The following is a 26514-nucleotide window of genomic DNA, read 5'->3' as shown; positions in this document are numbered from 1 at the left end:
TTTTGTGGGTCAGCTGCTTTATAACAATACCTGATTTTAATCCCATGAAGTAGGAACTATTGGGTTGGCTAAAACATTCCTTTACTTATTTTTCGTAAGATGGCTTTAGTATTGCTTGGTTGTCTTTAACTTCATTCAAAATAGACTGTATTGTGACAGTTGTCATAGCAGTGTGCATTTTTTAAAAAACCTTACCAAAATAGATGAATTTTTGTGCAGCCATTTTAATACTGGAAGATGGAAGAAAATATGCAACATTTTCACCATATTGTGCTTTATTCAAGAAAGATAAAAACACAACTGAAACACTAGAAAAGGATTTGTGCAGTGTATGAAGAAAGTGCTGTGACTGATGGAAAATGTAGAAGGTGGTTTGTGAAGTTTCTTGGTACTATTGAGCACCCTTAGCCTCTACCCACTAGAAGCCAATAGAGGGAGAGATAGCTAACATACTCAGAATATCCACATCAGTAAAGTTATTGGTAAAAGTGAAAAATATGTCTTTTATTTTACAGAAAAAAGTAAATGGATTTTTTGGCCAACCCAGTATTATTACATCTCTGCTACAGGTGGAAAATCCGAGGACCATAGAGGTTAAATACCCCATGCAAGGTAGCATCTAGGATTTGGAAGAAGCAAACTGTATTCCAGTCCCCAGAGACTGCCCCTTTAACCATTATGCTTTGTTGGTCTCAGATCTAGAAAACATCTAATTATCCATTAATTATAAGGAATTGCATCTAACCTCTTGCCACATGGGAAGTCTTGACCAATTAGTGTTAACATAGGTAAAATCACTTTCTGCTTTTTGGAAATCACCATTTAAGTCCAAGAAACATCTGGTGAAAATTCCTAATTGAATCAAAGTAGAAAACAGACTTTTTTTAAAAGATTTTATTTATTTATTTTTAGAGAGGGAAGGGAGGGAGAAAGAGAGAGAAACATCAATGTGTGGTTGCTGGGGGCTGTGGCCTGCAACCCAGATATGTGGCCTGACTGGGAATCAAACCTGCAACACTTTGGTTTGATGAAGCCCATACTCAATCTGAAAACAGACTCTTTAACCTAGATGCTGCAGTCTTGAACATACAGCTTAAATTATTAAGTCCCATTCTACTCACCATACAGAGAACTGACCACACATCTTAGATGAATGTTTTAAGTGTTCTGATCATTTGCTGTAAATGATTTTTTTTTTTTTCATTTGAATAAGCCTTTGGGCCTTTTCCATACTAGGCACTAGCAAGTTCTGGAGGCACAGTGATCAATCTACTGATGTTTGTGTATTGTTACAAAAATAGGTGATTTAAAAAATAAGTGTATGTAAAAGTAGATGCTACACGGAGTGGATCTGGTTATATAGAAGGCTTTCCAAACTTCCCGCCCCCCTAATTTCTGACTTTGGTCTTGAACATTAAGTAGAGCTAGCATAGGATAATGCTTATGTTTGCAAATGTGGCACAGAAGTCAGTAGAAAAATTACTGTTGATCTAGTCAGGTAATATTAAGTCTACCATATACAGCAGGTGTCAAACTCATTTTCACCAGGGTCCACATCAGCCTTGAGGTTGCCATCAAAGGGCCGAATGTAATTTCAGCTCCTTAACAGTTAAAGAGTAGTACATTTATACAGTCTTAAAATTATTTCGGCCCTTTGAAAGCAACCACAAGACTGATGTAGCCCCTCGTGAAAAAAACTTGACACCCCTGATATACTGAGTCTGTCTATGCACTGGAAGGCTTTTGCACTGGAGATTTTTTAATATCTTTTTTGATAGATAGGCCAAACCTACAAAATTCTTTGCCCCAGTGAACAAAGGTTAAATCTGGAGACCTCTCTTTGGTGTTATGTTTTGGCTTTACTCTACCAACTTATCCTTTGAAGTACAGGCTTTGGAATTAGACCCAGGTTGTCTCAGGTCTACCTTAGGTGAAGTCATTTGATCTCTCACTTTTTAAATCAGTAAAATGGAAATAAAACAGCACATACTTCACATCATTGTGAGAAGTTAAAGATAACTGATGGAAAGAGGGTAAAATTGTAGCTGTTAAAACCAAGTAAAACTCACTCATTTTAGTTTGCCACCAATTTATGTTGTGAAGTCAGGGCTGAAAAGGAGAAGTGGGAGCATATGTGAGGTAAAAGTAAATTTGTTACGATAGCTGCCAACAAGAGTGGAAAAACAGGCATAGGGTGCTTGGACTGTGAAGATGATTCAGTTTTTGTGAGAGCCCAGAGCAGAATAAGGCATTTTTCAAAGAAACATGGACCAAAACTATAGAAAAGTTCAGTGCAACCCTGTGCTGGGATCTGGGATCCCTTAAAAGACTGAGTAGGTATGATTCAAAGAGGGCCCTATTAGGAAGTACCAGATGGGGTTCTCTGTTGGGAGCTGTAATACAAGTTCTTGATTCCCTCCTCTGATCATGGTTTAGAAATAGTAGTAGTTTAGAAAACTGAAGAGCACTCTGTTGTTCTGAAACAAGAAAATAAGTGGTTTTTACACTGTAACTTGTGATATATTAGGGGACTGTGAAATCAGTTTTGGGCTTCTGATGAGAATTGTCAACATTTAGGCTGTTTCAGTGTGAGAACTGGCTGGCTCATTATGGGAAAGAAAAAAGTTTGAAAACCTTTTTAAAGAGGAGCTAAGGTATGCTTGGTAGATGGCACATCACTGCAGATATATTCTGTAGTAGTCAGGCTTTTGTGAATTTGGGATATAGTGTAATGTAACACCTATGTGTGAAAATAATTAGATTAGAGGGTATTTGTTCCTGTGAATTTAAGGGTAAAAAACATTTCATCATTAATGTTTAGGGTCCCCATGCATTGTTAAAAATTACAATGTAAACAAAAGAAGCTAAACCCAAACCAAATTTGACCAAGCTGAGACTTTAAAAACATTATTAGTATTCACAGATGCAAATTGATGGTCATTAGAACATCTTAGAGGAGCTGCTCTTGACCTGGAATTCCTATGACTTGGGGGTGGGGAGCTCTTCTTAACTAAAAGTCAAACCTCATACTGTGATTTGGGAGGGGTTGGGGCAAAAGGTTAAAATCCACTGCTAGGTGAGTGCTCCTTTCTCTCACTTCAGTGTGTATTAGGACTTGTACAAAAACAGGTTCTGATTCAGTAGGTGGAACAGGACACCTGAGAATTTAAATTTCTAACCAACTGTCAGGTGATGCCAGTGTCTACAGACTATCAGGTTGGCGAAAAATTCCGTTTACTTTTTTTCTGTAAAATAAGACACATTTTTCATTTTCACCAATAACTTTATTGATTTGGATATTTTGAGTATGTTGGCTACTGTCTCCCTCATGGTAGAACGTTGATTGTTCTCAATGTCTTGATTTGATTGCTGTCAATTTGAACTGGTCTATCCAATCATGGAGCATTGTCCAATGAGAAATATCCAGCACAAGACTTTGCAAACCACTCTTGACATGTTCAATCAGTCATAGCACCTTCTCCATACACTGCACGAATCTTTTTTTGCATTTCAGTTGTCTTTATCTTTCTTGAACTAATAAAGCATAATTGTGCCAAAAATGTGTATTTTCTTCCACCTTCAGTATTAAAATGGCTGCACAAAAATTCACTTTTGATGTTATTTTTTAAATGCACGCTGATATGACAGCTGTCACAGTGCAGTCTAACAAAATTGGTATGCATGTAGTTACAGGCATAGTAAGGCCATCTTACAGAAGAAAAGAAATGAACTTTTGGCCAACCCAATAACTTTGAATAGGTGGTGAAACCATATTGACGAGTATTCTTAGGTTTATAATAGGCAAAGGTAAATAAAAATATTTAATTAAGATGCTTTGAAAGCATATGTGCTTTAAAGAAACTATATTCAGCTAACATGAATTAGGTATCTAATATGGGATGGGCTGGATACTTCATCCTCATCAAATCTGTTCAAAGGAGTTGGTTAAGTAACCTTCATTGAACATGGTTCTCTGCATTTACCTCATAGGGTTGTTGAAATTATTTTTTTCCAGATGAGGAAATTAAGGCAGACAGGTAACTGCCCAAATTTACAAAGCTCTGGTGAGTAGCAGAACTAAGTCTTCCATCCAGTACTGAGTCTATAATTTGGTTTTGAACATCACTATAGTAATAACAGCATCTACTAATACTACTCAGGTAAAAGAGAGCTGGAACCTACACTTAATCCAGACTGCCCAATCAAACTGAGTTAGTCTTACAAAACTGAAATAACATTTCTTTTATTACTGTGTTCCAGGTAATCAATATCTGTTTTTACCACCAAATCGTTACATTTTCCATGGTGCTGAAGTTTATTCAGACTCTGAAGATGACGTCTTATCCTCTAGTTCTTGTGGCAGTAATAGTGATAGTGGAACATGCCAGAGTCCAAGTTTAGAAGAACCCATTGAGGACGAAAGTGAAATTGAAGAATTTTACAATGGTTTGGAAGATGATGCTGATATTAATGAGAGAGCTGGAGGAACAGAATTTGGAGCTGATGGAGGTGATCAGGAGGCAGTTAATGATGCTGTATCTATGAAACAGGAAGCAACAGACATTAACTATCAGTCAAACAAATCATAATGTAGTAGTTGTCCAGGTACAGGAATTGTTCCACCAGCATTAGGAACTTAGCATGTCAAAAGGAATGTTTACTTGTGAACAAGATAGAACAAAGGAAACCAGAAAGGTGTGATATTTATAGACTAGTAAAATAGATTGTTTTTTTCCTATGGGTAATTTTTAACTTCCTTATTTCTGTACTTGTACACTCAACACTAACTTTTTTTAAAGAAAGGTACTATGTATCTTTAATCTGCTCTTGGTCAAGATTTTCTTTTGAAGGTTCATTTGTATGATACACCCATATGTATATATAATTTTGTTTATACATTTTGTTTAGTGAGTTTCAACATTTTAAAGTTTTCAAAAGCCATTGGAATGTTAAATTAATGTAAAGGGAACAGCTTATCTAGACCAAAGAATGGTATTTTCACATTTTTCTTTGTAACATTGAATGGTTTGAAATTCTCAAATCTCTGTTCTGCTAAACTTTTGATTCTTTATTAGCACAATTACCTATTTTTAAACACTGGCATTTTCCAAAACTTGTGGCAGCTAACTTTTAAAAAATCTCATGACATGCAATGTGAGTAGAAGGAAGTCAACAATATGTGGGAGAGCACTCGGTTGTCTTTGTTTTTTAAAGTAAGACTTGGTGCTAAGAGTTTCAGGAATACTGTATTGTTCAAGTGAAGATGGCTTTTGTACTTCCTGTGGACATGTAGAAATGTCTATATTGGCTCATAAAACCAACCTGTAAAACAAATAAATGCTTTGGAAATGTTTCAATTGCTTTAGAAACAATAGTGCCTGCCTGAGTCCCCTTAGTTTTGAGAATTTTTGCCATTGTTGTTTAAATACCTATCACTGTGGTAGAGCTTACATTGATCCTTTTCCACAAGTATTAAACTGCCAAGATGTGAATATGCAAAAGCCTTTATGATCTATAATAATGGTACTTTGGGGAGAGTGTAATATTATGGACTGTTGCTTTTCTCCACAGATGATGAGAGTGACAGGTCCTGGAGTATGGTTCCAAAGTAGTATGTAACTCAGCCAGTAAGTACATGTCTCCTGTTGGGAGTATTTGGTGCAATAAACACCAAACTGCTAGCCTAGTTTATGGAGATAAACATGACATAACTTGTAATAGCAGAATAATTAAGGAATGAAATTAGTTCCTATTTGTGTCTTTATTTAAAAGCTTAGCTTGCCTTAAAACTAGAGATCAACTTTTTCAGCTGCAGAAGCTTCTAGCCTTTCAAAGAAGTTCATACTTTATAAAATTGCACACTAAACATTTATTTTCCAGACTTTTCCCAACATTACTCCCAAATTATAAAGTATATTCCTATGTTGCTTTGGTATTTATTACAATTTTTTAAAAAAACTTTGAAAATATAGCTGTTCTTTAAGTGTAAAATCCAGCTAGGACCATTATTGCCAGAGAAAAAAATTTTACTGAATGGCCACTTCCCTGCCTATTTGTCTCAATCTGAATTTGGCTACACGAAAGAATGCAGTATATTTAGTTTTTCATTTGCATGATGTGTTTGTGCTATAGATACAATATTTTAAATTGAAAAATTTGTTTTAAATTATTTTTACAGTGAAGACTGTTTTCAGCTCTTTTTATATTGTACATAGTCTTTTATGTAATCTACTGGCATATGTTTTGTAGACTGTTTAATGACTGGGTATCTTCCTCCAACTTTTGAAATACAAAACCAGTGTTTTATACTTGTACACTGTTTTAAAGTCTATTAAAATTGTCATTTGACCTTTTTCCCATTAACTTACATTTTTTAAGTTATAAAATTTAAAAATCTTCCAGAGTTTGTACAGCTTTAAGGACTATATTAGATGCTTTCTTTTCATAGTAAATTTCTTCATTCAATTTATAACCGTCTAACCAGAATGGTACTTAAGCAAACACTGATAGTGCTGGGTTGTAGCAATTGGTTCATCACCAAAAGTTTCAAAATTGTATTTCATCCTTTCTAGGTTGGGGGCCTTAATAGATAAAAATGTGGAGAAAAGGCAGAGCCTAAGAAAAACTTGATATATAAAGACTTGGGAGTGTGCAGCAAGGAATGGTGCAAATGTAGTGAATGCAGAGCCCATGTTATAAAAGCATCCAGGTTTTACATGAAATTAGTCTCCTGGTGCTAGATCTTCCAAATCTTCATGCAAGAAGGAATGGACAAAAAAATGACTACAAACCGTATTGGGTATGGACTTTTTGAGAATGACCTGGATACCCACTTAGTCCATTCAAATTCTTCAAAGTACTACACTCAAGAGGCCAGGAATAGGAACACACCCCTTAAAAGGTGTATGTAATGAATAAACCTTGACTGCTCTCAGGTCTCCTGCATTCCTCCCCCCACAAACTTTTGAAGTGAATTAAAGTATTTTGCTCTGCTATATCCTGCTTGCACTAGAAAAATGACCTGCAAAATACCAACCTCAGATGTTACAAAATAACAGTGTTCCTTCAATCAGTGGTGTTTTACATCTTCTACCTATTAAGCATTACCTGGTTATTTACTTGAAACAAGGCTCAACTCCTAGACTTGTAATTTAAAAGGGGAGTGTGGTAAGCACACCAAAATCTCCACTCAGAAATGAATTATATTTAAGCCTTAAGCTAGGATGCTAGCAGAAATATGGAACAGCTCTCAACGGAGAACTTAAAAGTGTGTATAACCTACTGAGCATCACCTTGAGGGAGAAAGACCTCATTGGCATAAGGTGGGGGTTGTGCACGTTATTGAAGTAACCTCAGGTGATTCAAAAGTATAGCAGGGTTGAGAAAGGAAAGGAATAAGGAAGTTACCATGGCGTAACAGGAAGGCCAACTTACATAAAACAGACTCCATTCCCAATTTATCTCTAGAAATAGTTCATTAATTAGCACTGGCAAGAGCAAGTGGCTATTGAACTAGAGTGAATTCTTTAGCAAAAGGAGAAACTACCATGAGTTTGGGTGGCCAAAGTGCAAAAGGTTGAGAAGAGGCTGAGAACTGGAACACTTTTCTCTTGCTTTCAGAGGGCTCACTATGTTCTTCAGGGCAAGACTACCCTATGCATATTATACAGGGTCTGACACAAGTAACAGCCCCCCTTTTTTATTACAAAATCATAAACATGTAATTCTGTAGTGTCACCATACAACATTTTCAGTGAGATGTTCAAATTAAAACTACAGATTATTACACCCATATCATTACCCTGCCAACCACACTCAAGCAGGCGTTACTTCTGCCAGACCCTGTACTTTGATTTAGGGCTTTCGGTTAAACTAAATGCAATGAAATCATATCAGGAAGGCCGAAAGGTTGTTAGTAGAAATGAACCCCATGTATAGTCCTTTATGAGTGGACCCTATGGGAAGGCTGGCACTCTGTTTAAAAACTCACATCCTGGTTTTATTTCATGCCAATTTAAAGCCATGTCTTGATTCTACTGCTTTCTCAAGCCTGAACAATGGCTATTGGTTAAAATTACTACACTCAAGACAGGAGCTACAAAGATGATTGCTCTTCAATCTGTGAGGAGACTAAATATTTTCAAGTTTAACCAACTCTATAATCATCCTTAAAATTTAGTGTGAACTATTTGCCTACTTTCTATGCTGGTCTACAAAGCTCAAGGTATTTTTCTTGTAGCTTTAAAATGCAAGTGGGTATTTGAAAAATTGTCAGTGATTTTAATTTTCTACCAGTAATATCCTTGTTAATATTACTGTGTGTTTGCAGCAACAGAGGGAAGAAAAAGAGTATCAGACTTACCAAATTAACCTCTGTCCTGCTGAGTTTCCAGATAAGATGCCAGGTCCTTATTAAAATATTTGTTCCATGTACTCCATCTGTATTGATCCAAAGTGACTGCTAATTCACATATCGGCTTCATAGCATACTGAGGTTACTAAAGAACCAAATAGCACCTGGCACACACACAGGTTTTTTGATGTGAATAATCACTATCTTCAAGGAAAGGATGCACAGGGAAACAGCATTAATATGAAGTACATGGAATAATTTTCATAGGGAAGAATGCCATTTTGAGGAAAATTACCTTGGGTGAAAATACTGTCTTAGGGCCATCTATATAAAAAGACATGGCTCACCAGTAGAAGTTTTTAGGTTAGACTACTAGAAAGTTACAGATCCACAATCTCTTCTCCAAAAATCCTGGGCTCATTTACATTTTAGAATTATGAATGTTAAAAAATCTTTTAAATCACATATATTATGGAGCACCCCATACAGGTACAAGGCAGCATTTAAATCAAAGACAAGTTATCACATTAATAGTGCCACAATAAAATGTGCAAACAATCTCCTCTAGTCCCATAAATAACAATTCAGACCAGGTTTTGCTATAAAATGAGACATGCACATTTCTTTCAAGAGTTGTTTTAGATTTTGGAATTATAGCTACAAGACCTGGGGACCTCTATAAAATAGCCAAATTTGTATGGGGATGGAAACAATCCAAAATTTAAAAGACCTTCCCTGAGACATTACTCTTAAAGAATTGTGAATCTTGTATGAGAACCACTGAAAATTTAATTATTAAACCAATAAATCTTTATTATTTGAACAGTTCACAGCATATTTTTATAAATTTAAAAAATAAATATTTGCATTATAGCAGAAAGTCACATGTGTTGCATCAACTGTTACAATTTAATGACAGGAGATAACTAAGCATCAGCACCATAAAATTGCTAAGATTTGTTTCTTAAAAATTCAAGGAAATAGTTCTAAAGCACTGAGAATTCTGACTACCTACTAGTCTGCAGCATCAATAGTTTTGAAACCTATAAGCCAGTGATTGGTTGTCAACAGTAGCCAATGTTTCTATTGCTGGCAATTGTAGGACAAAGTTCTTCCATTACTAAGTATTAGGTTTTCTGATTATCTCCCATCTCTCACAACAGGAAAGAACTACAAGTTATTTAGATAACTAATATCCATAATTTAGGTTTGCACAAGGACATTTATTCTAGCAAAAAAGCAAAGACTGTTTTCACCATGCTAATTTTTTTTGCTTTTAAAGCTCTTAGAATAAGATTTAAATCATAATTTTTAACCCTTAAAAGTCAAAAAGTCAGTTCAGTTCAATTACAACCATAGAAACTGTACTGGTATCAGAACATAACTATTTTATTACAAAACTTAACATTATTTACAAAATGAAAAAATAATCAAATGACTATTGCAGGCCAAGGTTAACGGTTTTTCACCCATTGATTGAAGAAAAATCAAGCAACATTTCCATGCACTCATACATCAGATCACTTGTGAAATATGCAAACTCTTAAAATTCATGTTAGTAAAACTTCAATGTATTCACAATACTTGACTGTTTATTGGTAGCTGGCAAAAAAAATCCATGGTTCTGTACAGTAAGTTTAATATTAACACAATTTGTAGGTTTCCTTTAATATTTCTTGGCTTTCATGAATAGTTATAGTATTGAACATTTTGCAAGTAAGAATTAAAATAGTGCCACCCTGTCACCTCACTGAAATCATTCCCCACAAGAAAAACACAACTAGTTTAATGCTTTTGCAGTAAACTGAACAGTTACAATGCCAAAGTTATATTAAACTGAAGCCTTCATTGTGATCAATAGCTTGGATCAGTTTAGAGCGTAGAGTTTCTTTTTCTGTATATTTTGGAAGATCCAGAAGATTAAAACAGGTATGTGAAACTGGGAGATATTCCTCACCACCTCCTGTTGACTGGATGACTAGTTTTAGACTCTTCATACCAAGAATAGGAATGCGATCGCTACCTGTCAAAAATACTGCCAAGAAAAAAAAACATTTCAGCCAACCACTTTCATTAAAAAACAAAACAGTTTATACATGTATGTATGTTATTTTCAATGGTCCCTATAGCAAAGCTTTCCACTGACATTTGCTCTAATGTGTAAGCCTACCTCCAGAATTTGAACATAATTTTGTGACATATCCACACAATATTTTTTTAAAAAGATGTTTAATAAATGATGAATGAATGACTCTTGTCCCTGACAAAAATGTTTTGGGAATAGCTGTTTAGAACTAGTTTATAATACAATCAAATACAAAATGAAGTCTGGATTACGATTTTCTATTTGTTTTGACAAGTCATTTTTTTAAAGAATTTATTATTTTTTAAGATTTTATTTATTTCTTAGGGAAGGGAGGGGGGGAGAGAGAGAGAGAAACATCAATGTGCAGTTGCTGGGGGTCATGGCCTGCAACCCAGGCATGTACCCTGACTGGGAATCGAACCTGCGACACTTTGGTTCGCAGCCCGCGCTCAATCCACTGAGCTACGCCAGCCAGGGCTAGATTTTATTTTTAAAGAGAAGGGAAGGAAGGGAGAGAGACATTGATCAGTTGCCTCTCGAATGCCCCCAACCGGGAACCTGGCCTGCAACCCAGGCATGTGCTCTGAGAGGGAAGAAAATCTGCAACCCTTCAGTTCACAGGCCAGTGCTCGAGCCTATGAGCCACACCAGCCAGGGTGACAAGTCATTTTTAAACAAATATTTGTAACCGACAGTCAGAACTCATACCACATAAGAATGACTTGTCATCCTTAGAATATGCAAAGTAGTTTAACCAGGATTCTCATTTCAATTGTCAAGAAGAGTGACAAAAATACTCCTGCCAATAGCAGGAGTATCAAAGGGGGCATATTAATGATTTAGATTACATGAATTCTGACAGCTTTATTTAAAAATGTGAAATTTTAATTAGTATACAGATTTTAATAGATTTTAAAAATGCCGACTTATAAATAAGAACCAAGTCCTGCAAATGTTCCATTTTCTACAGAAATTCCCAAATTTTTGGTGCGGAAGTAGAGAGAAAATGAATGTAAACTCAACAAAGAAAGATCTTTTTCTAAAAGGAATAATTCCAACCCTAGTATATTGTTATCAGTATTACAGTTTTCATTTGAAAGAACCAATTCTATTCTGAAGGCAAAATAAAACACTGTAAACAAGACCATGGAATAATACTATAAAAAAACCTTATCCACCAAAGTGAATCAATCTCCTATGGAACTGACTTATTAGACTGCACTCTCACAAAACAATGGTTAGAAATACTTACACAGAAATTGTTTTTTCTTTTCCAATGGCAATTCATGAAATACTTCCCAAAATATTTTTATTGTAGGATGTTCTGCCCAATACTCCCCTTTGTATTCTGTATTCTAAAAGAAATACATTTTTATTAATATTGAGATATTAGTTTTGAACCTGAAAAACTGGTTTCACTTCCTTGGCACATAAACATTGTCCATTTGTTTGAGCTCCTCCAATTCAGTTGATTGCCTTTATTTCCTGGGCATTTTGTGATTGGGAACTATTAGTTCCAAGGGGAAAGAAGAAAATACTGGGTTGACCAAAAAGTCCACTTAGTTATTTCTGTAAAATGACACATTTTCCATTTTCACCAATAACTACTGATTTGAATATTTTGAGTATGCTGGCTATCTCCCTCAGTTGATCTCAATGTCTCCATTTGATCGCAGTATCAACTGGTCTACCCAACCATGGGACATCATACAAGGAGCAATCTTGAACATAAAACTTCACAAACTACTCTTAACATGTTCAGTCAATCACGGCGCCTTTTCCATACAATGCATTGATCTTTTTTTTGCCTTTCAGTTGAATTTTTACCTTTCTAGAAACAATAAAGCATAACGTGCCAAAAATGAGCATTTTCTTCCATCTTCAATGTTAAAATGGCCACATGGGGTGTAGGCTAGGGGTGTCAAACTCATTTTCACCGGGGGCCACATCAGCTTTGTGGCTGCCTTCAAAGGGCCAAATGAAATTTCAATTCCTTAACAGAAGTAGTTACATTTGTACAGTCCTAAAATTATTTCGGCTCTCTGGAGGCAACCGTGAGGCTGATGTGGTCCCCTGGTGAAAATGAATTTGACACCCCTGGTGTAGGCAGATGCGGCTCACCTCTTCAGACAACCATATCAAAATTACATCTAAAATACAGAACCACCATCACTCAGGAATGTCAGAAATCAGGCTGAATGGAAATCTGACAACAACGGAATTAAAGAAACCACATCCATCCAAACTGGAAGAAGGGGTGCAGACAAGGTATGGGCTGACCCCACACTCACATGAATAAAAATTTGGGAGGGATATCTCAGGAACAAGGAGTCACAGACCCACACCAGGTTCCCACAGCCCAGGATTCCAGTGCAAGGAAGGTAAGTCCCCACAACTTCTGTCTGCAAAAACCAGCAGGGATTGAGTTGGGAGAAACTTCTGGAGTCTCAAGCAGTTCCTCCTGAAGAACCCACACACAGTCTCACCTACTCAGACTCAACTCTCTCTGAGCTCCAGTGCTGGGGTAGCAGCTTGAAAGGAACCAGTGATATACTGGGAGAGACTGAAGTATCTGGCATCAAGGTAAGCAAAGACCATTGTTCCTTTGCCAGACCCTCCCCCAACTCATGGGGAAGCTGGTGCCATATCTGAGGCTCCATCAACCTGGCTAACACTGTCCAACCTTGGAGATCAACGAAGGTTCTGCCCCACCCAACTTACAGGTCCACCCAAGCTGCTGCTTCACATGAATGGCTGGTCTTGGCTCCTAAATCCTATCAAACAAGCAACAGCTGGCATCAGTGAGCCCTAGCAGCAGCCACATTAGATTCACAGCTAGGTCTTGTGTTAGAATCTCCAAGCCCAGAACAAGCAGCAGCCATCTCAGATTGACGTACAGCTCAGGCAGGGTTGAACTTGGCCCGCACACCCCAGGAAACCCCAGGGCCAGTGTACCCAGTGGATAGCTACAGACCACAGTGAAGCACCACCACCCTGCCCTGCACAGCTGATCCCCCACAGATGATGGAGGATGGTCGTCAGTGGTCACAGCCAGTCCTTGCAGCTGACTGGCCTGGATAAATCCCTCATTGACCTGCCAACAGCAGCCAAGGCTCAACTATAAGAGGAGGGTGTACTCAGCCCATGTGAAGGGCACTCCTCAAATACCCAGCTTTGATGATAGAGGAAGCTGTGCCACTGGACCCTACAAGACACCTACTACATTAGGCCAGACTACAAGACAAGGAGTCAGAGCAGCTCTACTTAATACAAAGAAACAAACGCAGGGAAGCTGCCAAAATGAAGAGACAAACGTGGCCCAAATGAAAGAACAGATCAAAACTCAAAACTCAAAAAAAAAAAAGCTAAACAAAAGGGAGATAAGCGCTCTATCAGATGCAGAGTTCAATAAACTATAAGGATGCTCAAGGAACTTAGTAAGGACCTCAGCAGCATACAAAAGATCCAGTCAGAAACAAAGGATACACTAATTGAAATAAAGAACAATTTATAGGGAAATAACAGGAGAGTGGATGAAGCCAAGAATCAAATCAATGATTTAGAACATAAGGAAGCAAAAACAACCAATCAGAACACGAAGAAGAAAAAAAACAGGATAGTATATACAGCCTCTGGAACAACTTAGAGGTCCAACATTCATGTCATAGGGGCACCAGAAGAAGAGAAAGAGCAAGAAACTGGAAATTGACATACAAGTCCAGGGAGCACAGAGAGACCAAATTATGATGGATGCAAAGAGGCCCATTCCAAGACATATCATCATTAAGAGGCCAAAGGTTAAAGATATAGAGAAACTCTTAGAAGCAGCAAGAGAAAAGAGTTACCAGAAGGTTGACAAATGGGTAGGGGGGAGAGGGAGAGTGGTGAAGAGGTGAGATTAAGAAGTACAAACAGGTAGTTACAGAATGGCTATGGGATTGTACAGTAAAGTATTGGAAATGGAGCAGCCAAAGAACTTATACATATGATCCATGGACATAAACAATGGTGGGGGGATTTCCTGAGGGAATGGGGGGCACTGGATGTACAGGGGGAAAAATCAGGACAAGTGTAATAGCATAATCAATAAAATATAACTTAAAGAATGGCTACATAAAAATTCACCAATTTTGACAAGATTTTTAAAAATGCACACTGATATCACAGCTGTCACAATATAATCTAACAAAATTGTTTTGCATGAAGTTAAAGATGATTAAGTGCTACTAGAGCCATCTTACAGAAAAAGCAAACCAACTGTGGCCAACCCAATGTGTATGAATCGACAGAAATGTCGTTTCCAGCAGTTCAAGGAACATCAGAGGATTGTATTATCTCCCAAAGTAAATATCTAAAGGAAAAACTAGAATTATACAAATATTAATGGGTTATTAAAGTTCAATAATGAATTAATTACCTGTGGTAATTATAAAAATTTTTTTCCTATATTCACGAAGAGTCAAATTCATTACTTTCCATCTTCCCTCAAAAAAGCAGTGCTAAGAACACCACTAATGAATTTTCTGTGGTGGTCAGTTTCCAAGATGACCCCACAAGGTCTTTGCCTCCTGCTATTCATGCCCTGGCGCAGTGCCCTCCACACTGAATAGGCCTGACCTCTGTAATTATTAGGATGTTACAGACGTGAGAGCTAAATGACTTCTGAGGCTAGATATTGAAAAACTGTGACTTCAACCTCTTTTTGATCACTTCACCTCGTGGAGACCCAGTTGCCATTTTAAGGACACTCAAATGGCCCTATGGAGAAGTTCATGGTAAGATACTGGGCTTAGCTAACAGTAAACTATCTTGAAAGAGAAACGAGGGTCAATCGAGCCTTCAGATGGCTAAAGCACCAGTCAGTATCTGGACTACACATCTCATGAGAGGCCCCTGAGCTAAAACCACCCAGCTAAGCCATTTCTGAAATTCTGGCCACATAAACTGTGTGAGACAATAAATGTCCACTGTTATTTTTTGTAATTAAAAAAAATTGTTTATTTTTTATAGAGGATAAAGGAGGAAGAAAGAAAGGGAGAGAAACATCAATAGTTTGCTTCTTGTATATACCTTGATGGAGTAGAAGGGGGTGAGGTGTGGTACTGAACTCACAACCCAGGTGTGTGCCCTGACTGGGAATTGAACCAGCAACCTTTCACTTTCTGGGACAATGCCCAAACAACTGAGTCTCACCAGTCAGGGCCACTGTTATTTTTAAGCCACTAAATTTTCAGGCAATTTGCAGCAACTTCTTTAAAAAATATTAGCACTAAGGAAAAAAGTCATAGGGAGGAAAGAGAATTAAGTCTATACTGGGGAGTGTTTTTTAAAAAATCAAGCCAGAGCTGCTTTAATTCTTACTACTTAGTCAGCAAGTACCTTCAGAAACAAACATCTTTCTTTTTACTTTGTCCATCAGGCTAATTTCTATTTTTCCTTTGGAACTCAGATCAAATGTCACCTGAATCGTTCAAGAAATATTAAATGAATTTTAGTCAAAGTCTGGGGCCCTGGAGAAACTGCAGTTGAACCAAGTCCTTACCTTTTGAAAGTTACCATTGAGTAAGAGGCTTCCTAGATTTGTGTAGCCCAGCTTAGGTTCCTGATATACCATTCCACAAAACTCTATTCCTCTGTATCACAGTTCAACAATTTAATGTTTCATATTCTTATTAGAGGGCAAAAACCACATGTCAATATGAATACTGCTGTCCCCCTAATCTCGTGCAAAGTATTAGGCAGCCAGCAATGGTTCAAAACCTATTTGCCAATGGGTTTCTTGAATTTTGGCCTCTAGTTGTAGCCATGATTATCTCAATGACAACTTTTGAAATCTACAAAATACTTGCTAGGAATTTGCAGAAATTTAATTTGGATAAATGGCTTGAATTATAGAAGTTACTATATTAACTTCTTTGAATTAAATTCTGTGAGCATGTTAGTGGGGGAAAAAAAAGAGGATGGCTAGTTTTTTTTTTCTTCCAATCTCAACCTGAGGACATGTATATTGATTTTAAGAGAAAGGAAGGAAAAGAGAGAAACATCAAGTGAGAGAGAAACATTGATTGGCTGCCTCCCATACACACCCTAACTGGGCACTGAAACTGCAACTTAGGTTTCACATATTTTGCCATGTATAATATGTACCTTTTTGCCCAAATTTTTGAGGGAAAAAATAAGGATGCGCATTACACATGGGTATAACGATGACATAATCCATGTATGATGTGCACAAAAACGCAGGCACACATTAAACATGGCAAAATATGGTATGTGCCCTGACGGGATCAAACCTGCATCCTTCTGGTATACAAGACGACACCCCAACCCAATGACCCGGACCGGGCCAGGGCGAGGATGGCTAAAGATTTTTCCCTTTTTCTTAAACCTCTAGGTGATTCTGGAGAACTGTGTACATAGTCCTGATGAAGACAGAGCATTTGAAGTCACTAAAATTATAATGAATCAGATACACAATGGAAAAATACAAAGTATAGTAAATATAAGTATACTGAAATAGATTTAAAAATTACTGTCTCATTGAGTGAATGCTTCCATGAATTCTATCAGGCGAGGTTTTAAATAGTTCTAGGCTATGGGAATACAGCAGGGAACAGAGACAAAAAGTCCTGTGTTCATGGTGCTTACATTATAGTGAGGGGTAACAAGTAACAGACAGTAGAGACAATTAAGTCAAATTTTAATGAAAAACAAAGCAGGAGGGGGGTTGGGGGATGGTGAAAGGGTGTAGGGGATTGAGAAGTAGAAATCGGTAGTTACAAAACAGTTACAGGGATATAAAGTACAACACAGAGAATACAGTCAGTAACTGTATGTGTCAGGTGGGTACTTGAGAAATCGAGGTAACACTTTGTAAAGTATATGATTATCTAACCAGTATGCTGTATACCTGAAACTAATACAAAATAATACTGAATGTAAACTGTAATTAAAAAATAAAGTGAAATAATAAAGCAGGGAAAGGAGACAGAATGTGTGTGCATATGCTACTTTAGGTTAATTATCCAGTGAAGGTCTCTAAGAAGGTATAAAGACACAAAGAGCGAGAACCATTTGGAGTTATCAAGGTGAAGAGAATTCCAGGTACATGGAATAGCAAATAGAAAGGCCCCAAGACTGGAATGTTATTGGAGGGTTCTAAACTCAGCAAAGAAGCCAATAATGCTAAAGCAGAGTAAGTTAAAGGAAGAATAATAGGGGATAAGACCAAAGGACAAACTGTAGGATCTAAAGTGTAACGAGAGGCAATTATATCGTTTTCATTTCCAGGTGTCTAGAGGTAGGATCCATGTCTACTGGGAATCTCCATAGAGTTCAGCTTTCTTCTTTCTTTGACTCAGATCAATTTATGCCCCAAAAGAAATCTTCATTCCTTTCCTGGAGGACTTAAGCCTGGGTACCACCTTTCTGAGTGCCATCCTTAGTTCTACCTGGTTCCCCCAGGTTCTAAAGCCTCTCTCTAAAGTTGTCTTTTGTTGGGTAAGAGAGGGAACACAAAAGGTCCAGTAATTCCTTAAATTAGCTTTAAAGTAATTCTATTGCTTTTAGTTCAACCCCACATCCCTGCCATTACAGCAACATGAAGCAACAATTCCTGGACCTTTCTGAGATTCTAGGGTGTGAAATGGGCTGCATCTTGATAACCCTGTCCCACTAGAGGTTCGCAATTCAATTTTCTTTCCTCTGGGTCACTCATAAATTCATCCACCTATTTTCCAAAACTACTTTTTCTCCTGTTCACTGACTTTTTAAAAATTTTCTTGGTCTTAGTATTTCTTTTTTTTTAAAGATTTTATTTATTTATTTTTAGAGAGGGAAGGGAGAGAGAAAGAGAGAGAGAAACATCAATGTGTGGTTGCTGGGGGTCATGGCCTGCAACCCAGGCATGTGCCCTGACTGGGAATCGAACCTGCGACACTTTGGTTTGCAGCTTGCGCTCAATCCACTGAGCTACGCCAGCCAGGGCTTGGTCTTAGTATTTCTATTTCTATTCCTTCACTGTCATTCTAGGAAGATTCTGGGAGTAAGCAAAGACAGATGTGTGTTTATTCCATTATATCCAACCAGAAGTCCTAAATTTTTTTAAATTAAAAAATGTATTATATGAATTATTACACAGTATAATTGATTTTTTCTGGGTGTGTATATACTTTTATGACCTTTAAACACATGTAAACATTATTTATGTAACCACCACCAACAAAGAGGATATTAGAAGAGTTCCATCATCTTACAGCATGCTCTTGTGTAGCCCCCCTGCAGTAACACACTCCTTTCACCCCTCACTTCTGTTTGCCAGTTTTGTCTTTCCAAGAAAGTCATATAAATGGAACCATACAGTACGTAATCCTTTGAGACTGGCTTCTTTCACTCAGCATAAGGACATTGAAAGTCATCCCAGCCAATGCATATGTCCATAGTGCATTCCTTTTAATTGCTCAATAGTATTCTATTGTGTGCATATACCACAGGTCATTAATCCATTCAACTACCAAAGGACATCTGTCTGCACTGTTTCCAGTTTTTGACTTGTTTGAAAATTTCTAAAAACATAATGTTAGGAAAATTGTGGTATAACACACCAAACATAAAGTGTATTCTCCTTACCCTTTTAAAGCATACAGTTTGGGAGTATTAAGTACATTTACACTCTTGTGCAACCATCACCACCATCCATGTCCAGACCTCTTTTTATCTTGCAAAACTGAAACTCTGTACCCATTTAAAACAACAACTCCCTATTCTTTTCATTTATAGATTTTTAAAGATTTTATTTATTTGTTTGTTTGTTTTTAGACAGAGGGGAAGGGAGGAAGAGAAACATCAATGTGTGGTTGCTTCTCACATGCTCCCTACTGGGGACCTGGCTCACAACCCAGGCATGTGCCCTGACTGGGAATCGAACCAGTGACCCTTTGGCTCTCAGGCCAGTGCACAATCCACTATGCCATACCAGCCAGGGCTATTTACAGATTTTTGTGTAAACATAACTTAATATACCTAGCACTGGAACTGGTAGGCCATGTAGTAAGTATATGTTTAACTTTATAAGAAAACTGTAAACTATTCCCAAAGTGGCTATAACATTTTTATTCCCACCAGCAATGTATGAATAGAGTTCCCAATGTTCTGTGTATCTTTGTTGTCTTAGTATTTTATTTTTTTCATGTTAGCTACCTTAAAGGTATTAGCTTTCAGTTTTAGCTGGGGCTCTCTATCCAGCCCCTATCATAGATGATATTTTTCTATATAAACACCATCAATACCACAAATATGAAAATGCTATCTAAGTCATACACAATTAAAACACATGCAATGCAGAGTAAGAAGTGTTTTCCTATACTAGTGGCAGTAACAGTGTAAAATGGAAAACAACAAATAAGACGACAAAAATTCTATCAACAGACATGTTTTCCTTTTGCCTTTCCATTGAAACAGTATCACAGATGTGTTTCCCCCTACCTTTTCCAGTTCCTTCCAATCATAATTTGTGTTTCCAATAACCATTGCTTGTAGTTCATTAGGCTGGAAGAGCTGAAGGACTTTTCCTCCACAGACTTTATGAAAGCCCGTATGAAAAGCATCAAATAAGGAAGCCACCGATTTATTGAATATGTAATCCACATAAGCATCAACAAACTCCTGCCTAGAAATGAAAAATCACATATGCAAAGAATATAAAAATCATTTTTAAAGGAGAATACATATTGTAGTCTTATTAAAACTATGAGTGATCCTGTCCTTTTTGATACTTATCCACAAAACTGATTAAGTATGAATAGGGTTCAAAGGGAACAAATTCTTTATAGAGAAGTTTATAATTCTTTCTATACAAAAATCTAGTATATCTATGAGACATGTAGATTTATCAATAATTCATAGGCATTCTTAGGCTATTCTTAAGTGAAACATGTCATTCCCTAATAGAAAGATAATGCAAATGGTTATCAAAATAATTTTAAAATAGTCACTAATTATTTACAATTTATATGCATCACTCCACATGCATCCCTAAAAAGAGCAATCTGTGAACTTAGAGCTTTAGGAGTCAAGCTTTTTGACATACTATATGGTCTGTTTCCCTTGGGTTTTAAGAAGTCTGGGAAAAAACTTATTTTAAAAACTCAACACCAAGGGGCAAAATTAAGCATTCCTTTAGGATAATCATTAGAGATAACAAGCACAGCTTCTTTTCAAATGTATGTATGTGTGTATAGATACATGTGTGTACACACACATGTGTGTACACACACACAGTTCTGATGGGTTTTTTGCCTTTTGTGATACAAAAGGAAACGGCAAAGAAAAAAAGAAAAGTCCCTTAGCCCAGTAATTAGAATTACAGTTTTATTCAATTTTGTTCTGTTAGCTACAAACACTTTATACAGCTATCTGGTCAAATAAGTAATGAGAATGGGTACTAGAGAATTTTAATGTTTTATAGTCTTATCTTCCAAATTAAAAAGAATGATTCTACAAATGGAAATACTGGTAACTTTAGTCATCTACAGATGATTTTCTTAGAAAATTATAATTCCAAACTAAATTTACAAAGAGAAAAAAGGGTTAAAGGACACCACTGCAAAATATAAAATAGATTAGGTTCTGATGAGAAGAAACAATTTTGTAATGAATAATCTTATAACTCACCTAATTAGAAAGTCACATTTATCTATACTAGTTACATCTCTTAAAAGTCCCTTAAGCAAAAAAGATTAAATTGCTTTACATGCTAACATTTTTGTCTCCAACACTTTCACTAGGTAAGTAGGACTGGTAGTACAAGATCAAGATGCTTTCAGTTATTTTAAGTATGTAATCTATGTGAAATAATAATTTCTAGAAACTTAGAATTAGTCCAACACTAGAGATTTTAAAAAGCAAAAAAAATCTTTTAAAATCATAGTAAGTTTTTCAAAGCCAGTATTAAAAAAAAATAGCTAGAAAACCTAATTGTTTCACATTATTTTAGAAACAGCTTCATTTTTATCAAAGTAAGATATATATACAGTTAAAAATGTCAAACAGTAATAATTCTAACAGCCAACATTTACTGAGCACATACATGTGCTAGGTACTATTATTCTAAGCATCTTAAATTTATTGCCTCATTTAATCCTCAAAATTACTCTATGCAGTAGGTACCATTTACCACCCCATTTTACAGAAAAGGAGACTAGGGCAAGGAAACATCAACTACTAAATTAAGGAGCAGAATCATGATTATAATCATTGGGATGAAATTCCTGGCAATAGCCATTAAGCTATTAAAATTATAACCAAATTGAAGAAAACAAAGCAGGTCTCTGGTCCTACACCTTTCCATCAGAAATTCCTGTTATTCAAAGGCAACTATTTGTTAACTCTTTCTGCTATTCCTCCTGGTATTTACCTTCAACCTTCCACAACACAGTTCTATTGCTATTCTTTGACTTTTCAAATTGAAATAATATCTAAGAACTGAGTATCTATTGTGAAAAAGTGAGGATTTACCTTTTTTAAAATTATTTTTTAATTTATTTTTAAACAGAGAGGAAGGAAGGGAGAAAGAGGGAGAGAAACATTAATGTTTCCTTGCCTCTCACATATCCCTTACTGGGTACCTGGCCAACAACCCAGGCATGTGCCCCGACTGGGAACTGAACCAGCAACCCTTTGGTTTGCAGACCTGCACTCAATCCACTGAGCCACACCAGCCGGGGCAGGATTTACCTTTTATTTAATTGGCCTGCTCTCACCTTGCCTCCCAGAAGGTTCCCATTATACCTATTTTTGGTTCAATCGTCCTTGTTAACATTTTTATTATAATAAATATTATTCACAATTAAGCTACAGAGTATTCAGTGGTTACCTTACTTTTATTAAAAACAACTTTTGTTTCCCTTAGTTCACTACTTCATCCCCAACTTCAACAGAATTGTCGACCTCCTCTGGACTCATTCAAATATATTAGGTAGCATCAACTGCATTTTTCTCCTGGAGACAAAACATCCTGAAGCCCTCCGCCCTCTTGTTCTAACCCAGATTGGTACTCCTTCTACATACTGCTGTTCCTGCAGAAGGAATCCTCTTTGCCTCTCTCCTATATTGGATCCTATTTTGGGGTATCCTATGTCTTCCTTTTTCTTGGTTTAATTGCTTGTTTTGGTAGAACACATCCTCCAGTAACTTCCTGAGAAAAATGCATTGGAAGGAAATTCTCTGAGACTCTGCATGTATGAAAATGTTTTTATACATTCACACACTTGATAGTTTCAATATAAAATTCTAAGATAAAAATCATTTTCTCCTAGAATTTTGATCTTCTAGCTCTAATGTCATTCATTAGTAGTCTGTTATTCTGACTCTAATTCTTTGTATATGGTCTGCTTTATTCCCACCACCCCCCACCACCCCAGAAGTCTTTTTGGGTCCCTTTTTTCCAGAATTTTCAAATTTCATGTACTTTGCCTGGTATGTATCTTTTTTTCACTTCCATGTTTTCAATCTTAAAAGGAACTTCAGATCTGGGAAATTTTTCAGTACCATTTCTTTGACAAATTGCATTCATTCCATTTCTTTTAATGTTTAATAGTACCCATATGGATGCTATTCTTATCATTTTGAGGATACCGATTTCACTTTCTTCATCCTGCACTATTTATGTTTACTTGAAATTCTTTTCGAATGTTTTGGTCTTTCCTTAAATGCCTAGTGACTTTTGGCTATCCATTCACATTTAAAAGTTAGACATAATAATACTATATATTGTAGGATTCTTCCACATAGGAATATAAGAAAGAACTGTAGACTCCCAAACTCCCTGTTTTCAGTTCAGTCACTTGTCCCTGGCTGCATCTAACAGCCCTCAAACCCACAGTACCTTTACTTTAATCTCTCCAGAAGGTAAATTTCCAATCTTCTGCTCAGGTCAGAGAGGGGAAGTTTCCAGGCTACTAATGTGATAAAGGAAATGGGTTTCTAAACTGCTGTTTGTAACAGCTAATCTATCTGTTTCCAGCATTCCCCCACAGCCCATGCCTTTTCTAACATATTTTTCACTCTCAATTCCAGAGTCTTTATTCTACAATATGACCTCAATGCCTTCTTGGTTCCTCCCAGTCCATCTTAGTTATACCTGCCTCTAGTTGGCTAAAGTTAGTTACCACTGTCTTCTAGCTTCCAAAAATGTGTTTGCTGTTTTCTCCTCTTTCTTCTCTTTGTTCTTGTTGTTTATGATCTTTTTAACCCTTTATTAATATCTTGAAGGGATTTCAGGAGCAAAAGGCAAATTACTTCCTCACTGATCATTAAAAAAGTTAAGTTTTATCTGAGTAGAAACTTAAGGTTGTGAAACATTTCTAAATACAGAAAAAAAAAAAAAAAAGCCTCCTGAATCTTACTACTACCACTGATGCTGCTACAATTCACTTACCGATTTTGTTTGTTAACAGCTGTGTCTGCACCATTTAGAACCAGCTCTTTCACTTCTGTTGCACCAAAGTTTTCAACTGTGATCTATTTAAATTTTTAAAAAAAGTCAATGTCAGACCCAAAATTTATTAGATTATTTTAATAACCTATTATTATAGTCTACCTTCCCCTCATTAAATATAAGAATAAATGAGGTAAAATTCTGCTACTATTAGCTTACTGAATTCTGTATAAAGTCTTATCTATAAATTTTCATCTTCTCTAGTAGTTTGAAATCCTAGCAAGACTAAGTAACTACAAATTACCAAGTGTTTGGTTAGCGAAGAATAGAAAACTGAGTGTTTATTGTGCAGAAAACTTTAGACTGGTCATTACAGGAGTAAAATATTAGAAAGTTTGTTTTCCTTGGAAAAGTAATAGAATTCAAGTGTCAGAACGCACTCAGCTCAGACCAGCTGTGCATTCTCCCCACTGGAATGCTGCTGGTCCTGCACTCCTCCTACTGGTCCTGTTGCCTGCTTGGGCACAGGTGATTTTTCCAGTTATGCCATTAATTTGTTTTATAAAGACAGTTGGTTATTTTTAAACTTTTTATTTCTCTTGCTAACTTTCCTATAAATACTACTATTCCACCTTTGCATCTTTTCTCTATTTCTCTTTTTGGAATATTATCTTCTTCTATTAAAATGTTTTTTAGTACTTGCTATTTAAAAAACACTATAGTGGGAGTGAGATGATAAAAGATAAATTTCTGCTCTGGAGTTTACTATCTAGTAGAGGAGAAGAAATGGGATGTGTAAACAACTCATAATAAAATAAATGCTATAATAGAGACATGAACAAAATGCTATCAGTCCACATAGAAAAGAAAACCTATTTCTGACTGGAGAAGCATGGAAGATCTTGAGGAAGACATGTCATTTGAAAAGCATCTATAAGAACGAGCAAGGGCTGTGAAAAACTGGGAAGGGTGGAATTTCCAACTGAGCATATAGATTGAACAAAAGGAAAGATCTGAAAGTCAGTATCGACTTCTGAAAAATGTATGGTGCTAAAAAACAGGAAAGTGGGGTATGTGAAAGAAAACTGCGATATGACAAAACTTGGTATGAATGGAAGAATACAATGAAAGTTAGAAAGGCAGATTACAAATGTCTTTGAAGCCCACTCTAAAGCTATTATTCAGAAAGCAATAAAGAGCTACTAAAAATCTCTCCAAAGAAATGGAGAGATGTTTTAATTACGATTAAATGGGAATGTTTTAATTATGATAGTTCTTGGATATACTAAGCATTCACAAATTCAGTGATTGATAAATTAGAAATTAAATTGCTTGAAAATCAATGTTTAAGTCAACTGAGATGATTAATAAAGATTCAAAGACAACTTATATGCTTAGAAGTGAATTAACTGAACAAGGGAATCAAAATTTCATAGTTACAGAAAGAATAAGTCCAGGGAATATTTTTTTCCTTCACATAAACAATTACTGAGATAAATTTATTTTACCTTAAACCTAACCAATTTTCTTAAAATTGTACCATGTGCCAATTCTTAAAAAGATAAAAGAATAGATAATTTTTTATGAGGGGGTACATAATTTTTTTGGCAAATTCTATGAGCAGAATATGGCATCTTTTGTTAGCTTTGACCGTAAGATTATAAAGAGAACTGTTCAGGAGGAAAACAAACAAATATGCAAATACGGTTTTTAAAAAAGCCCCTAAGGTTTTATCTTTTGCCAAGAGTCTAATTTATAACATTCAAATCATTCCCTTCTGGACTGCCTTATCATAATCCTTGATTTTTTTCTTCTTCCTTAATTGTCAACTAGTCTACTTTTGCCAGATCCTGATTTGTCAACAGCTCTGCAAGTGACTGGATTAGTTGTTCAACATTCCTTTCACTAAATTAACACACTTCTGCATCTTTTACAAGATTTGCAATTTCATTTTCCAAATAATACTTCGATGTATGTGCATTTCTATTATGTATGTCAGCCAACAGTAAGAAAGGCAAAATGGGCAAAGAAACATGTTAATGTGAAGCAGAAAGGGTATCTGGGTGGAAATTCATCTTTTAAATGGTAAATTCATTAGTGAATATTCTCATGTTACAATAATCTCTGCTTCTCTAAACATTTTTGTAATTGCAGGCTCAAAAATGAACACTTGAATAAAGATGACCCCTATATTTGTAAGGATCTTTAGCATAATGATAAGGCACATAGGCTTTGAAGTCACAGAGCTGGGTATAAATACTATCTCTGACATGTAATGATTGTTTTCAGTTTTCTTCATCTGTAAAATAAGGATAGTAATACCAATTTCATAGGATTGTTATGAGGATTAAATGAAATAATGCATGTACCAGGACTAGCATATTGTTAATGCTCAATAAATGTTAGCTAAAGGGTTCTTGAAGAACTCCATCCATCAGAATAAAGAAATGCCATAAGGCACAACTGTTAAACAAAAGGGATGATGAATAATCAGACTACCCTACGGCTTTCCATCTTACCGTAAAATTAAGACAAAATGTTTCCTCAATATTATCTTCTGGATAATCCAGTAACTGTTGCATGCTTCTGCAAAACAAAAAAATGTTCCTTTTTAGGTAAAACATTATTGGGTGTTTGGAC

General features: G+C 36.2%; 2 protein-coding genes across 11 annotated transcripts in view; one reads left to right on the top strand and one right to left on the bottom strand.

Moving 5' to 3' along the window:
- SIRT1 (sirtuin 1) overlaps positions 1 to 6403 on the top strand; it is a 31318-nt gene extending 24915 nt beyond the window's left edge. The window contains exon 9 of one of the 3 annotated variants that reach the window (XM_028511165.2): positions 4261 to 6403. In XM_028511165.2, coding sequence (XP_028366966.1) covers positions 4261 to 4589 — 329 coding nt within the window. In that variant the 3' untranslated portion in view covers positions 4590 to 6403. Of the gene's footprint in view, positions 1 to 515; positions 860 to 4260 lie in introns of those variants that run through there. The other 2 variants (XM_028511166.2, XM_036026894.1) reach the window with 2 other exon arrangements.
- Positions 6404 to 7941: 1538 nt separating this feature from the next.
- The window catches only part of HERC4 (HECT and RLD domain containing E3 ubiquitin protein ligase 4), a 131903-nt gene continuing 113330 nt past the window's right edge, over positions 7942 to 26514 (bottom strand). For 6 of the 8 annotated variants that reach the window (XM_028514212.2, XM_028514213.2, XM_036026887.1 and 3 more), the window contains 5 exons: positions 26394 to 26460; positions 23875 to 23957; positions 19923 to 20106; positions 11692 to 11794; positions 7942 to 10388 (listed from right to left, as the gene is read on the bottom strand). In XM_028514212.2, coding sequence (XP_028370013.1) covers positions 10180 to 10388; positions 11692 to 11794; positions 19923 to 20106; positions 23875 to 23957; positions 26394 to 26460 — 646 coding nt within the window. In that variant the 3' untranslated portion in view covers positions 7942 to 10179. Of the gene's footprint in view, positions 10389 to 11691; positions 11795 to 19922; positions 20107 to 22505; positions 22633 to 23874; positions 23958 to 26393; positions 26461 to 26514 lie in introns of those variants that run through there. The other 2 variants (XM_036026890.1, XM_036026891.1) reach the window with 2 other exon arrangements.

Source organism: Phyllostomus discolor, chromosome 5 (assembly GCF_004126475.2).
Source record: "Phyllostomus discolor isolate MPI-MPIP mPhyDis1 chromosome 5, mPhyDis1.pri.v3, whole genome shotgun sequence".
Taxonomy (NCBI): Eukaryota; Metazoa; Chordata; class Mammalia; order Chiroptera; family Phyllostomidae; genus Phyllostomus; species Phyllostomus discolor.
Note: the sequence above shows the minus strand (reverse complement) of the source record. Positions and strands in the feature narration are given on the sequence as shown.